This window comes from Mesoplodon densirostris, chromosome 16 (genome assembly GCF_025265405.1).
Source record: "Mesoplodon densirostris isolate mMesDen1 chromosome 16, mMesDen1 primary haplotype, whole genome shotgun sequence".
Taxonomy (NCBI): domain Eukaryota; kingdom Metazoa; phylum Chordata; class Mammalia; order Artiodactyla; family Ziphiidae; genus Mesoplodon; species Mesoplodon densirostris.
This window is the reverse complement of record NC_082676.1, coordinates 1,124,825-1,140,435: the sequence shown is the minus strand read 5'-3', so window position 1 is coordinate 1,140,435 and position 15,611 is coordinate 1,124,825. Positions and strand designations below refer to the sequence as shown.

The 15,611-nt window shown below is 64.9% G+C and overlaps 1 protein-coding gene across 5 annotated transcripts in view; it reads right to left on the bottom strand.

Annotated features, from left to right (window-relative positions):
* Nucleotides 1–15,216, bottom strand: part of KCNQ2 (potassium voltage-gated channel subfamily Q member 2) — a 47,648-nt gene extending 32,432 nt beyond the window's left edge. For all 5 annotated transcript variants that reach the window (XM_060119824.1, XM_060119823.1, XM_060119825.1 and 2 more), the window contains exons 1-2: nucleotides 14,921–15,216; nucleotides 677–767 (exon numbers count right to left, since the gene is read on the bottom strand). In XM_060119824.1, the coding sequence (XP_059975807.1) occupies nucleotides 677–767; nucleotides 14,921–15,216 (387 nt within the window). The remainder of the gene's footprint in view (nucleotides 1–676; nucleotides 768–14,920) is intronic.
* Between the last annotated feature and the right edge of the window lie 395 nt (nucleotides 15,217–15,611).

Sequence of the window (15,611 nt, the reverse complement as noted above, 5' to 3'; positions counted from 1 at the left end):
GCGAGTGGGGACACAGAGGGCAGAGCCAATGGAGGGTCTCAGGTGACTGCCAAGGGGGTGGGGCTCCCATGCCCGGGGCAGCCCCAGGACACAGCGCAGGGCGGGCAGGGGCGGAGGGCTCCCCAGAGGTGCGTCTGGAGGCGGCATCAGCTTCCCTGTGGCCCCATACCTCCATCACCAACAGCAACACAGAAATCACCTGTGGTTGCCATGGCGCCTGCCCCGACCTATCACGGGGTTGCTGTGAGCTTCACAACCCCCAGCCCACGCCCGCATCTGCCAGGGAACACCCCACACTATGAGGTGGAGGGGGCCACCGGGGCCCTCAGGCTCGTGAGAACAGGAGGTGGGAAAGGGGGTGGGGACAGTGGGAGGCCTATCAGGCCTATCGTGATGACACAGGGAGAGGCCAGCCTAGGCTGGAGGGTAACAGGGTGCCGGGGGTGTTCGGGGGAGGGGTGGGTGGGGGCTGAGGATGCGGCCGCATCACCACCGTCAGGGGGGAAGCTGGGAGGGACCCAAGGGCTACCAGGAAGAGCAGGGGCCATGGGTGCCAGGAGGACAGGGGTCCCTGCCGTTGGGCGTCTGGGAGATCAGCCCAACGGGACCGGGGACAGGCTGCCGCCCACGGGCTCCGCCGCCATCAGGCCCGTCTGCGCCGACCTGCGGGACGCACCAGGATGTAGAGCGCGCCCTCCGAGCTCTTCTCGTACTCCTTGATGGTGGAGAACACAGACAGCACGAGGCAGGAGAAGACCAGCAGGAACCTGGGGGCCAGAGCAGAAGATGGTCAGCCAGGCCGGGCACCCAGCCGGCGCGGGAAGGCGCCGGGCAGAGCAGGGGGCACGCGGCAGCCCAGGGCTCCACGGTGATGACTGGGCCCCGCTGCCCTCCAGGATGCCCACCACGCTCCCCCCGCCGCCCCCACCAACGTCCCTCGCCAACGTCCAACGTCCCTCTCAGAGGGAACACAAACAGCGGACACTGCCTTCTGGGCCACTGGGCAAACAAGAAATGAGTGAAGCGCACAGCCCGTGCCCACGCGGGGCACCCCGTACGCAGTCACCCCTCTCCTCATCCACAACTGTTTCTTCACCAGGCCCCAAAGTAGACGCTTCCTGTCTCCCAGCTCACACCAGCCTCACACGCCGTCCCAGCGCCCTTGGCCGCCGGACCTGTGTCTACAGGCGGTGCTGGCGGGGGCACTAATGGAGCCAGGAGCCGACGGGCAGCAGGTGTCCAGCCAGAGCGGACAGGGTGGGGCTGGGGTCCCAGGGGGCAGAGCCCCCGAGGGCTGAGGGGCAGGACCCAGGCCGTCTGAGACACAGAGAACCTGGTACGGGAAGCTGGGCGGGGACCGCACACCATGCCCCTCCCACGTCACCACCACTGGGACACCCCCACCACCCCAGGGAGTCGAGACCACCATCCTCCGTGGTAGTGGTGGAGGAGGGGAGATGAGACCCTTCAGAGCCAAAGCCTCCTGGTCCAACCTCAGCCGGGCCACAACGACAGTGACTCGGGCCCTACCCCGCCCCGCCCAGCCTGCGTCACAGAGCGGCGGCCCTGCCCATGTGCCCCAGAGGCCTGACAACGGGGCCCAGAGAGGCGCAGACCCGCCTCCACATGCGGCCCCTCCCCAGAGCGTGGCCCCGAGGATGTCTCCGGACGCGCCCCCAGCTCCAGGGCAGAAGCGCTAAGGGCAGATAACGGAGGCCGCTGGCGCAGACACAACGCACGCGGGGAAACGGTCACGTTTCAAACCTCAATTAATTTCCTTTGCTCATTAGCCAATTTATTCAATTAGCTGAGCCCTGGGGGAAAAAATGTCCAGATGTCTCATGTGCCTTATACTCGTAATTCTCTGCCTGCGGTGGGAAGGAGCCCACGTGCCCAGAGAGGATCTGCCAGGGTCAGAGGAGATCCCAGGGTGGTGAGTCAGGACCCCAGGGCCTGGGCGGTGCGAGAGACTGGCAGGATCCCCAGCTCAGAAGGGGCACCTGGACCCAGCTCAGCTCAGCACTGGACGCGGGAGCCGGGGGGACGCATAGCATGGTGGGCTTCCCTGTGGAGGTGTCCACAGCACTGCAGGATGAAGAGCTGGTGGGGCCAACAGAGAAGGATAAGTGTTCCTGGCAGAGGGAAGGGCAAGTGGAGTGGCGCCAGGCGGGGGGGTGGTGAGGGGAGACAGTGTGTCCAGGACCCGGCAGCAGGCAAGTCTGACCAGACTGGAGACCGGGGCCCCGGGGTGCCTGACGCCATTGTCCCCTGTCAGGGAGACTGAGTCCAGGGCTGCGCCCACGAAGGGCTCCTCGTGCTGTATAAAAACATTCCTCTAAAGAAAAACAGGAAAGACCCAGGTCCCAAGGTGACCAGGCCCTCTCAGCCCCGCCTCCCCAGGGCGCTCTGACCAGCATCTCGGAACCTTCCAGAATGGCCAGGGCACGCTGCACGAAGCGCAGCCCTTCCCAGCAGGCAGCGGCCAGGCTGTCGGGAGCCCCACCAGCAGTTCAGGAGACAAACCTGCGGCCCAAGCTGGGAACCTCCCCAGCGGCCCAGCCCCAGGAAATGCCAGTGACATTCCAAGTTTTGTTTTTGATGTTTTGGGACAGATGGCCACAGATGGCACCGCCTGGGGTGTGCAGGGGATGCAGCAGGATGGACACTCCAGAAAGAGGCCAGCACACCCACATGGCAAGGAGGAAGGAGAGGCGGGCAGCAGATTCCCACAGGCAGCGGGCACCCCAGCCATGCCTCCAGGTGCAGGTAGGGCCCCCGCAGATCAAGAGAGGGACAACTCCAAAGGGCAGTGATGTCCCCCACCCCTCGGCCACTCACAGGCAGCCACGATGGGGAAAAGGCACTTACTTCCAGGTCCCCTCCTGTCTGCGGGTAACCCTGTGACCGGCGACCACCCCTGCCCAGCACATAGCCGCATCCTGGGCCCGGAGACCGCCAAAGCCCGCGCCCGTCCCGCGAGGCTGGAGGGGGCTCTGCCCCTGGCCTCGTGGTCCCAGGCACGGCATCCTCCATTACAGGGGACACTTCCCTGGGGCCCAGCCCCGGAGAGCCGGGGGGTAGGGGGGGCCAGCCCTCCCGCAGGACGACACAGGTGATCACCCCCAGCCCTGAGGCCATCACGGGGTCGCCCGCTGCAGTTATGCTGGGGCCTTGGGCGCCGGAGCGTCCTGGAGACCCTGGGGAATCTGAGCCAGGCGGGGGCCTTCCTTCCCAAAGACCTCTCTTGCCTCCGTGACCTGGCTCTTGGCAGGCTCATGGGTGCTGGCAGCTGTGGATCAAAGGGACCCCCCTCCTCCCCTCTCCTCCTCTGGAGAGGCATCGGGGAGGTGCAGGGTGGGCGCCGCCAGCACCACTGGGAGGCCCCGGGAGGCAAGCTGTGTGCCGAGCACTGACCCCCCCCGGCCCCAGAGGACGTGGTGGCTAGTAGCTGGGTCCGCTTCCTCCCCAGATGGGACCGGTGAGCAGTTCTACCCGCCCACAGGCTGGGAGACCCGTCCCCCTCCTGCAAGGTTCAGCTCAACGGCCAGCACCATCCTGTACATCTCCCCAACACCGGGACGGAGGCCCCAGGGCCCTGGGGGAGGGGAGTTCTCACGCCCTCCAGCCTGGGAACTGTCCAGGCTGCAGGAAAAGAAAGGAGGGGAGGCAGGAGGCGGCTCCAAAGGCAGAACATGGTGGCTAATTATGCTAATGAATTCAACGTCAGGATGCGTCCCTGGCAGCGGTTGCCAAGGAGACGAGCAGCTCAAGCAGCTGGTCCCCAGCCCCAGGTTCCAGGGGCTGTGATGGGGGTCAGGCGGAGGGGCAGGGCGGCCAGGGACCTCAGACCTTGCTCACCTGGGCAGGGGGGAGGTAGGCCACCTGGACAGTGAGCATCAGAACAACCACATCCCAGATGCACACCCAGGCCTGCACCACCCAGTTCACGAGTGGCCACCAGGTGGGGTTGACCCCAGCACTGCAGGATCCACCGCAGCAGGAGAGACCTCAGCCAGACGTCAGGAGGGACTTCCATTGCCTGAGCTCTGGGCAGAGATGGACCCCTCTTTTGAGACAGGTGGAGGCACGGCAGGGTCCTCAGGTAGGGATTCTGACGCACGGAGAGACACGGCAGGCGGGAGGTTACGGGAGGGACTGAGGGTGGTGGAGGCTTGGGCATTGGCCAGGGGAGCCCCCCAGTCAAGGCCTGACGACACCCCTCAAGGCGGTCAGCCCACCCACAGCCGTGCCGCAGGTCCTGGGTGCGCACGTGTGCGTTCTGCCTGCCCTGCAGTCTCGGGAGGGGGCAGCCGTCACCTCCAGGGCGAGACCCCACTGCTTTCGGCCCTCTCCCCCCCTCCCCCCCATCGGACTGCAGGGAATATTTCTTTTCCGGAAAACGTGACAAAGCCTCTGCCGCCTCATTCCCACGTCTGGTTCCCACTGCTGGGAGGGCACCAGGGTGGATGCCATGGTGCTGGCCCACAGCCCAGACTCTCTCGCTCCCTTCAAAGACTAAGTTGGGAGATGCCTGGGATTATTCATCTCCTTTTACATATTTAGTGAAATACACCTTTTATAAGCCAACGGCAGGGCTGGGAGGAAGGGAAGTCGTGTTATCAGCACCCCACTTGCTCACCCCCAGCCCCTGGCTGGCAGAGCTGGGAGAGGAGGATGGGGAGGGGTCCCTGACATCAAGCACCACCCCCCAGGCTACAATTCAGCTAGGCACCAGGCAGGCAACGACCCAGCAGACTGGAAGAAGACGCTCATATGTTTTACAGACGAGAAAACGGAGGCTGTGATGCAGCTCACCGCAGCCGCGCGGGGCCGAGCCTGAGCACCCCTTCCACTGGCGGGGTCTCCCCAGAATAACGTCCATCCCGATAAGGCCGGGTGGCCCGGGAGCCCAGGAGAGGACGGGGAGGGAGGAGCCGCCGGCGTGAGGCCCAAGCTCCCGCACCGGGTCCCCGGGGAGCCTCCCACTGCCTCGTCCATCAGGACTGCAGTGGGCGCTGCAGCCCGGAATCTCATGTCACCCTTAATGAACTGCTCTGCCGCCAGTACCTGGTGCCACTGCCAACCTCTGGGCGACAGGAAGCCTGGACTCCGGGCGCAAACCAGACACGAGGGATCGCTCTGAGATCCCGCCGCGGCCCGAGGGAGCGGGAGGCCGTGTGCAGACCCTACCCCGGAAACGAGGCCCGCCCGTGGGGCAGCCCGCCCAGGCCCACTGCAGTCCCGCCAGGCCCCGTCTGAGCCTGCTGACGGGAGAATGGAAGGTTCTCGGAAGCACCCACCTGAGCTTGGGCCGTGGGGGGTGAAGCAGGCGGGCACTCAGGACCCCCGTACACGCCAAGTAAGTGCTCAGTAAACGCCTCAGACCTGACAGGCCCCAACCCAGGAAGTCCCAGACCCTGGGAAGGCCCGGCTCTGGCCTTGGCATTTGAGGCCTCCCTTGAATTAAATTAAATTGAATAATTGCACATTCTGTGGATTTCACCTCAATTAAAGAAAAAAAGAGAAACAGGCCAGGCTGTCAGGGACCGAAGCAGAGGGTAAAGCCCATCCGCCCGTCTGTGCCCAGGCAGGCCCTCCCCACCTGTGCCTCAGCTCCCCGCTGCGTCAGCACAGATTTGGGTGGGAGAGCCCACCCCTCTGCCCACACTGCTCCCCGCATCCCCTGCCGGCAGGGGACCTGACCCCAGCCTTCAAGGAAGGACACTGCTCTGAGGCCTCTTGGGGGGCAAGGAGGGCCCCAGCCTCCCCTGGGACTCCTCAGCATCCACACATGGGGAGCAGGCAACTGCTGGCTGGGTCATTTCCTGAGCTGTGGGGCAGGGGTCCCCCTCCAGGTGTGTTTTCTTCCATGGTCCACACTGAGCTCTGTCCTTGTAAGTCCTGGTCTCCCCCGGCCCCGGCTCACCCTGGGGGTCCCCGTCCTGGGGGTGCGTCCCCCAGGCCTGCCACACACACCCCCAGCACAGCCACCTTTGGGGTCCCTCGAGTGCCGGGCTCTGTCCAGGGAGCTGGCCTGACGAAACGGTCAGCATGGCTGACTCCGGCCCTGCGGGTCCCATAGCCCCACCACGTGGAAGCCTGCGCAGGAGCGGGGTGAGGAGGGGAGGGGTCCCCCGAGGGAGGCACTGCCGTGGACAGGCCTCTGAGGTCAGGACCCAGGGCAAATACCATCTTTCGGGGGAGAGGTGCTCCTCCCCCCACGAGGGGTCAGTTTGGACCAGTCCCGGCATCTGACGTCCCCTTCGTGAGCACAGGACCCCACGCAGGCGCTCAGGGTACCCCCACACCAGGGCCCCTCATAGACCCGCCTCCCCAGGTCGACAGCACGGCCAGGCCTGCTCCCCCGGACTCTTCCTGAACACCCCGCGAGCGGCTCTCGGGCTGGCCCGCTGCCCCCGTGCCCCACGGCCCATAGCTCAGTGGTCCTGAGCTAGAAACACTCCTGGTGTTCTGCTGGTCTCCATTTGCACACCTCCAGCGACAGCGACGGAGGGGCAGGCCCAGCCATGGGCAGGACCTCGTTTGAACAAGCCCCCTCCTGGACCAGCCCTGGTCCTGACCCCGGGGGACCACCAGGCGTGTGCTTGCCTGGGGTCCTTCTCCAGGCCAGAGGCGCTGTCTGCTCCCCAGCCGTAAGCCACCGAGGGCGGAGGGTGAGGGATCAGTGACAGGGCCACCTCATTCTCCCCCGACCCCAGGGGCACCAGGAGCCCTGATGACAGAGACAAAGCCCAACACTCGTCCAGCAGAGACTCGTCTGATTCCACGGGAAAACCCCCACCACACACGGTCAGCACGGAGGAGGACAGAGCCTGGATCCGATCTCCTTTAGGAAACGCAGAGACGGGCACAGACGCTCGGCAGTGAATCGGGAAGGACAAACGCTCCTCCTCAGGTTTTCTGCGTCTTCTCCGTTTCCTACGGTGCACATGTGTAATTTTCATAATCAGAAAAGATAATGGACCACAGCCAAGCGTTTCTCTAGGAGGCCGCCAGCCCCTCTCGCTCAGACCATGCAGTGCCGTCTGCCCACCACCTGGCCTGAAACACTGGATTTCCGTCCACACGATATTAATTCAGCACTCAGCTAATCAAACCACACAGATCGGAGAGGACCGTCTTGGAGGACATTAACCAAGGAGGAAGGAGCTCTGTGAGCACAAAAGGCTGAATCGGGAGACGGAAGCGACGAGGGGTGGCCGTGCGCCTGCCCCAGGAGCCCCTTCCCCAGGCCAGCCAGCGATGGGCAAATTTCCCCACTTTCCATGGTCCTGCACGGAGCTCACTTGGAGAGACGGCCGTGGGCTCATGATCAGGACCTTGGCCAGCGCCCTGCACACCCATCCTGCCTCGGCTCGCCCGGGTCCCCCGCCCCGCCCCAAGGCTGAGCTCCAAATGCTCTCACTTCCGGTTCCTCCGGGTGAGAGTCAGGGACCCCGGGCCAGGCCCTGCCCTCCTGCTGGAGGGCCCGTCCCGGTGCTGCCACCACATCCCACATCAAGGCTTGGCCTCTGGGGAGAACAGACTTCTAAGGGAAGGAAGGGGTGGACCAGACAGGACCTGGAGGACGGAGGGGCCTGGGTGGGCGCGCACGCAGCAGACAGCCAGGAACAACCTGGGAGCTGAGACCTGTCACCACAACAGACGATTAAGGAATCTCTGGAGACGCTGTTGCCAATGAGTCCGAGTAGGACTTTCTGGAACAAACGCAGTTCTGTACCTTTACAAAATTATTCCAGGAGGCTTCCCTGGTGGCGCAGTGGCTGAGACTCCAGGCTCCCAATGCAGGGGGCCCGGGTTCGGTCCCTGGCCAGGGAACTAGATCCCACGTGCACGCTGCAACTAAGAGTTCACAACTAAGGAGCCCATGTGCTGAGACTAAGACCCGGCACAACCAAATAAATAAATAAATAAATATTTTAAAAAGATTAATCCGGGTCATCTGAAAAAATTAAAGACCTAATTTTACTCAAGCCAGGTAGCCGGCAGAGCCTAAGGACGCTCAGCTCTGAGTACATCCTGGAGACGAAGGTCAGACTCAGGGCTGGCGGCTGGAACACACCCACCCTCACGTCTCAACCAAGTGAAGCCAACACGGCCTCTGCAAGGAGCTGCCGGAAAAGGCCTGCCCGCTCCAGCGTGCCCTCCCTTTGGCCGATCCCAGCTGCTGGGCAGTGGGACCAAAGCTCTGGGCAGCTGGTGGCCGAGAAGCCAAAGCCCCCTCGTGGGCGGGCACCCGCCCCAGATCAGGGGTCTCCCCGCTGTCCTTGGGGCTGCTGGAGAAGGCACAGCCCTCACCCAGCCTCTGCCTGGCTTGAGCGCTGCTGGCCCCGCGCACCAGTGCGCACTCGGGTCAGTCACTCAGCCCAGCTCACCTGCGCCCCGCCCCGCAGCGTCATGACACCTGGTAGAAGTCCTGCCGTTGTCCCTGTTCTCCCTTCGGCAGGCACCATCCTGCCCGTTCCCCGGGGAACCCCCTTTGCATGACGGAACCTTCACTTGCCAAACCCAGGCCTTCACAGTAGGGAACTCTGGGGCCTGCATCCCCTGGGGCTCTGGCTGGGCTGTGGATGAAGCCACCCAAACACACTGGGGCAAACTGAGGAATGTGGGCCCTGCAGCCCCCACTGGGAGGCACACAGGCCCCAGAGCTGCCCACCCAAGGGCTCCAAGACCCAGGCATCCCCAGCCCTGCTTCCTCCTGGATGAATTAAAAGCTTGGTGCAGCCCAGCTTCAAACAACAAAGACCAGCCCTCTCCCTAACTCCAGACCGTCTGCAAAACAGCACCTGGACCACTTCCCTCCAACTCCGGCCATGGCTGTCTTAATTCACACGAGGAACAGACAGGCTTTAGAAATAGTCATCTCTCTGCCCTGACCCCTCCTGTATGCACCCACCTCACCAAGAGGGGTTCACCGCCGCCCCACCAGCTGCCAGGGGAGCAAGCTGAGAGCGGTCATCGGGCCACGGCCGCCTGCAGAAAAGTGGAAAGAGGGCCTAGGGGCCAGGGGCAGCTTCGTCCAACCCTCCCCTCAGCGTGGAAGGCAGAGTCCCTGGGGGACAACCTCGGGGCTGCACGGCTCTCTTCTTTCTACCTCGGATCTCACCAAGCTGGCCCGGGCTTGCTGGCCGGGTGCCCCACAGCTGGGAGGGAACTGCATGGCACAGATGAGGCCCGTTTCCTGACGCCGCAGAGCTGTCAGCAAACCTCTGTTGGAAAGCGCAGCCGGGCACCAGCCTTCAGAAGGGAGTGGCTGTGCTAGAAGGAGCCTCCCATGCTCCGGGCAGTGCAGTCTGGAGATGGGCTCAGCCTGGCAGCCCATGTGACACTAAGTCACCACACGACAGCTTAGGAGGGGGTGCAGCTCATCAGGACGCAGCCCATGCGGAAACCTGGGGTCCCCTTTATGGTCTGGGGGTCCATTGGTACAACCCGCTCGCAATGGTCCTTTTCAAGCCAAAACTGTTCTGGCCTCCATGCTCGGAGGTCCAGGCTGCTGGGACCACTCAGCCGTGGAAGGAAGACCTCTCCCAACACCCGGGCAGCTGTAGAACAGTGAAGTCCTTTAGGAAAACGGCCAGTCCTCCTGGACAAACACAGCTTCAGACGGGGGCCCCGTGTCTAATCGCGCGACCACGTTCACAGCAGCCCCAGACCCCTCCATCCAGGCGCAGCCACTGGCCGATGGGACTGAGAACGCACCCGGGCCGCGCTGAGGGCAGACAGCGCAGGGTGCTGTCCTGGACGCGCCCACCTCCCTCCGCCCGGTGTTCCTCCTGCTGAGTGACAGCGCGGCCAGGACCCCGTGAATGTCACACGCTCCGAGCCCTGTGCTGAGCGATTCACAGGAGACAAGCACAGAGTAGTGTCCCCACGTCACAGATGAGGGGACACAGGGCCCACAGGCAGGATCCCCGCCAGGCCCATGGTCCCCACGGCTCGCCATCCTCTGCCTGCACGCGCCCCTGAACCATCACTGGTTATAACCTCAAACCACCCCTGACAGGGCATGGGGGTGACAAGGTGACGTCTGTGACTAAGGCACGTACCCGGTGATTTCCACGCAGGAAAGATCCTCCATTTACACTCGAGAACGTTTCAAGTGACCCGCCTACGAGGTAACCCAGGCAGCACGGTTTATAATGAGGCTCTCGGACACAGACCAATGTCTCTCACAAGCCTTGCCTCACGAAGGACCAGAAGCCTCCAGCCCAGGGCCGACCCAGCATCGTGAGCCCCAGGCCTGGCCCCCAGCCCCACCCCTCCCCGTCCCCCACAAGGAGAGGGTCAGCAGGCCCGGAATGCCGGCAGCACGTCCTTCCCGTCGTTCCGAGCGCAGGTTCGGCCCTCCGCGGGGTCCCCCACTGCCACCCTGGCCCTCAGCATCTTCCATGAAAGGCCCCAGAGAACTCTTGGTCCTCTGCAGCCTGTTCCTTCTCCGGAGCATTCAGAACGCAGCTCCCGGGGGTGGGGGCAGCCTGGCGGGCTCACTAGGACGGACTCAGGACACCTGTGAGCCATGGCCAGCAGCAGACTCCGGGCCTCATTGTGGACACGCAGGCGCGCAGGGATTAACACAGCCTAGGATTCATTTACTGACTAAAAGGGACTGGGAAGAACACCCTGAGATGCTCTATCCACCACCAGGCTTGGGCTGCACTCTTGGAAACAATCCGGTCTCTTCACAATCATTCCGGGTTTAGGTGTTTTCAGAGGCGGTGCCCACGACGGAGACTAGTTTCAATGTTTGACTTGTACTGGTTTCTAACAAAACAGAGATTTTTCTTTGTTCTGATCTGTGAAACTGTCAAGAACAAACAGAGCTTCCTACCGACCCCATTACCTTGAGGACACAGACCGCGTTTGCGGGGATTCACGACAGTGTAATTAGACACCGTGATTAAGAAACACTTCATTGTCTTATTGTGGGTGAGAAATCCTACGAGGAGGCCTGAGGTCTCCAGACAGCCGGCCTGGGACAGTCTGCTGAGCCCTGGTCTCCCTGGAAACCACAACCCTCCTACCGTTTTCACCTTTGGGGAAATTTCCATAAGATTCTCCAACTCTTCAATCAATAGACATTTCCTCCCCAGGGTTGCAGCGAGGTCTGGGAGCTGAAAGAAGCTGAGAATACAGCCATTCAGACCCCAGTCTCCTCTCAGAAGCAGACACCCTGGCCACTTGCCCTGGGCCCCCCCACGCCCCCCAAGTGCAGTCACACCGAGGGAAAGAGAGGCCAGCACGTGGGCCCACACTTGCCCACCCGAGGGCGGACAGGTGAGGGGGGCAGCGGGCGGCCTGCACGTGACCAAACGTGGAACCCCACTTGGGTTATCTGAGGCCACGCAGGAGACTGCGGCAGGGCCCTGAGGCCCCAGGCCCCCATCCCGCTGCCCCCAGCCACAGGCCCCGAAATGTTGGAGGCCCCCGAGACCCACCTGGACGCCATCCGAGGAGGGAGGGGGCTCGTTGGACCCGCCCGAGAGAAGGCAGCTCGCAGGAGTGAGCAGCTCAGGCGAGCCCCGGCCCCCAGGGGCCAGTCCCTGCCCTGCAGTCACCGGCATTTTCCATCCCGCCTATTTTAAACAGAGTCTCACCTGGCAACTCCAAGTGGCTTTTGGATGTTGGAAAAGTCAACCGATCTGCACCCCAAGCTCCCATCACTGGGCAGAGACCCCTTCTGTCTGGCGTGGGTGGGGCAACTCAGGAACTCAACCATCTCAGCCTCGGTTTCCTCACCAGTGAAAATGGGGCCACAAAGTGTGAAACCCCTGAGACCAGCAGACAGCGGGCCGACCCAGAAGACGTGCGGTTCCCCTCCCCTCCTAACTTGAGCCTCGGGGATATCCCCCCACCCCCCACCATGATGGAGCAGCTGCCGCTCCCACCCGAGAGGGGAGGGGGCTGCGCTCCCAACCCAGGCTCTCAGAGGACCCCCCCAGGGCTTGCCTGAAGCCGATGAGTAGCCCCTGGGGTCCCACTGGCCTGGACACACATCCCTGAAGTGGTTTGGGGCCTTTTCTGTGGCTCACACCCCCTCTGAGAGACTCATGAAAACTCTAGACCGTAGCTAGAAAATCCTCTCCTGTAAAGACGCCCTGCTCTAGGGGTGCACAGACCCTCAGAGCACCGAGACCTGCCTGGGGGTGTGGAGGGCAGGCGGTGGGGAGCTGAGCTGCACCCCCTCCCCACCCCACACGGCCCAGCTCCCCGCAACAGGGCCCCCACTCCCCGCGGACGACACCAGCCTGCCCGCCCCGAATCCCAGCCAGAGCTGGGTGACGAGTCATGCGGGGCGGGGAGCAGAGGAAGGGACCCTGCAGGGGCCTCGGGGCTGGGAGGGGTGGCCCGGGCGGGCTCCCCTCCGCCTGGTCCGGGATCCCTCCTGACTCAGGGGAGCCTCCCGCCCCCAGAAGTGCTTGTGGAGCCGCTCACAGGCAGAAGCAGTGATGGCGACGGCTCCAGGCCCAGAGGCACGTCCATGGAGACAGCCCCTTGCGCAAAGGGCGGGGGGCACCTGGCCTGATGCCCACCAAGCCCGGGGGCCAGAGGGCAGCCACCTCCCTCCCCACCTCCGACACCCAGAGGGCTCAGCATACCCCTGCCTTCCAGAAGCCAGGCTTTGGTGGCAAAAGGCAGAGGAAGGTGGCCCAGGAGGGCAGCACCGCCCCAGCCCTGGGACTGCTCCCTGCCCCCACGGGCCCCCCCCAGGCCCAGCTCAGGAGGGCCTTGAACTGGTTTAATCAACAAACCAAACAGACGAGGGCCAGTCCATGCTGGGGGGCGGGGGCTGCACAGGGGAGGCCGCACCATTGGGGACCAGCATGGGGGCAGTGAAGGCCTCCTGAGTCCAGTGGGCTGGGCCCCAAGGATGGGCTGGGCCTGGGGACAGCTAGTGAGTTCCAGGCCCGGGGACCCGGGGGGTGACCGATGAGCAGCGACAGCGGGACAGAGGTGTCGCCACTCAGGAGCGCCCCGGGCCAGCGCCGGGAGAGTGGCGACCCCACGCGGTAGCCTCCACGATGCCTTGGGGGCAGGGGCAGCTGTGCCCCGCTCACTGCCCCTGGACCCTCACACGCTGCAGGCCCACCTGTCCCAACTCGGGCACTCCCGAGCGGGGGGCGATGCAGACCCACACCCAAGAGAGCAGCTGCCTGGCCCCCAGTCCCCACACTCTGTTGCCAGTTCTGGAGGCTGCAGCTTCCAGGACGCAGGACGCACAGAGGGGCCGGCCACTTCAGGCCTGGGCAGGGAGAGGCCACACAGAGGGGACCCCGGGAAGTGCTGCCGGCGGGGACCTTCGTGCCCAAAGCACAGCAAACCCTCCAGCAGCCGCACCACAGGTCAGACAGGAGTGGGGGCACCGCTGGGCTGTGCCCATACACGAGAGGTCACCTCGGGCCAGGACCTGGCTGACCAGAGCTGGCCCCCGCCCAGCAGGGAGAGGAAGCACGGGGCTCTTCCAAGGAGGAAGAGTGCACCTGGGCATGTCCGCCCCGGGAAGAGCCAGGTCACCTCCCTGGGGCAGGCGGGGCCTGACACAGCGCCAGGGGAGCCTCTGCCTCTTGGGACTCCCGGGGTGGCTCAGCGCTGGGGCTGGGGACAGTGGCCAGGAGGCCTCCAGGGCTGTGGTGACCCCCAGGACAACTACCCCTCCAGCAGCTTGGCATTTCCTCCCAGGGTCTTCTCCCCCACCCACAGAGGGTCCGTCCAGAGCACACACTCAAAGGTCACAGGCACACTCACGGGCACACACACCCTCATCCCAGGTGGGCACTTGGTCGGAGATGGTTTCCCAGAATCCACCCCTCACTCCCATCCCCAAATGCCTCTTTCTCACAAAATGGCCGAGTCCCGGGCCCAGTCTAGCTGGGATGGGAGAGAGCGCCTGTAGGCTCAGAGGCCGTGCTCGCCACCAGCACGGGCGCGCGTGCACACACACACACACACACAAATGCCACACACTCGAACACGCGTGTGCACACAATGCCGGCCTGTGGCCACCAGCCCTGCCTCAGGAGCCAGGAGTTCCCTGGACAACGGGCCCAGGGACACCGACAGCCCGGCCAGGGCTGGCGGCCCCAGGATGGTGGCCCCCCTCTTCCTGGGGGTCCACTCTGTAATAAAGGGGGTCTGGAGCCCAGAATGCGCACAGGGGCGTCAGGCATGCACCTGCTCCTCCAGCGAGCAGCTGCAGAGGGGCTCAGGGCTGTGCTGGGTGGAGGGGAGGGTGGGGCGACGCAGGCCAGGCCAGGGGTGGGTGCAAGCACCACGGGGCAGGAACAGCCAACTAACTGCCCTCAGCCTACGGCTGGGGGAGGAGAGTAATGATGGGACCCCTCCGCCATTTCAGCACCCCAGAAGCTCACCCTAGAAGGAGAGTGAGCAGCTTGGGGGGATGGGGAAGGGTTGGCCAGCCCCTCCCCCCATTTCCCCTTCTTTGAGGGAACCCGTCTAGAGGGGGCCCTCTAGGAGTCCAGATCCAGTGCCAGGACGGGCAGCGCCGCCCTCCCTCCCTGGTCGGCCCTTTGTTCGATGCAGTGGCCGTGGGGAGGGGCCTCTCAGGGCTGAGAAGGGGAGGCTGGGGCGCTGCACATCTCCCCAACCTGCGGGGGAGGGACTGATGCAACCCAACCAGGCCGCTGGCGGGCGCGGGAGGGGGACAGGCGCCCCCACCCCGACCCCAGAACTCCTTCCAACCAGACTTCTCCAAAATCGCTCTCCAACCTCTGTCTTTCGCTTGAACCAAGGGACCCCAGGCACACGGTGTGACCGACGCGGGCGCTCGGACACACACGGAGGCCCTCGTAGCCCGCAGCTGCGCGCCCACGGGCCGCCAGCGGCCGATCGCCCGGGTGCCTCGCGACCCGCGCCCGCCGCCCGGGTGGGCACTCACACGTAGGCGTGGTAGATGAAAGCCCAGCCGCGCGGCCGCTCCAACACGTTGTAGAGGAAATTCTGCAGCTTGCGGTAGAAGGCGTTGCGCTTGGGGGGCTTCCCGGCGCCCGCGCCGCCCGCGCGCGGCTTACTCAGGATGCTGCCGCGCTTGGGGGCCTCGGAGCCGGCGATGAGCAGCGCGCCGTCCCGGGTGGAGTCGGGCGCGCCGGGGTCCAGCCCCACGAAGCCCACCTTGAGCTTCTTCTCCCCGCTCGGGCCAGGGTACACGCCGCCGTTGCGAGACTTCTGCACCATGGTGCCGGGCGGCGCCCGGGCGGGCGCGGGCTCAGCGGGGGCGGCGCGCGGGGGGCGGCGCGGGCCCGAGCCCAGTTCCCCGGCCCTGGAGCCGCATGGCCAGGCGGCGGCAGCGGTGGCAGCGGCGGCGGCGGCGGCTCCGCGTTCCTGCCGGGCCCGGGCCGCGCGCGGGGACGCTGCGGCCCCCTCGCTCCGCGCGCGCCTGGGCGCCTGGCCCGCGGCCGCGCCGGCTCCGCCCGCCGCCTCGCCCCGCCCCCCCCCCTCCGTTAACTCCTGCGCCGCCGCCCCGCCCGCGGGAGGCAAGGGGAGGGGAGGAGGGGGAAGAAAGAGGAGGGAGGATCAGGCTGCGCCACCCCGCCGACCTCTTCCCGCTCCTCCGGCCACGTGTGCCCTGA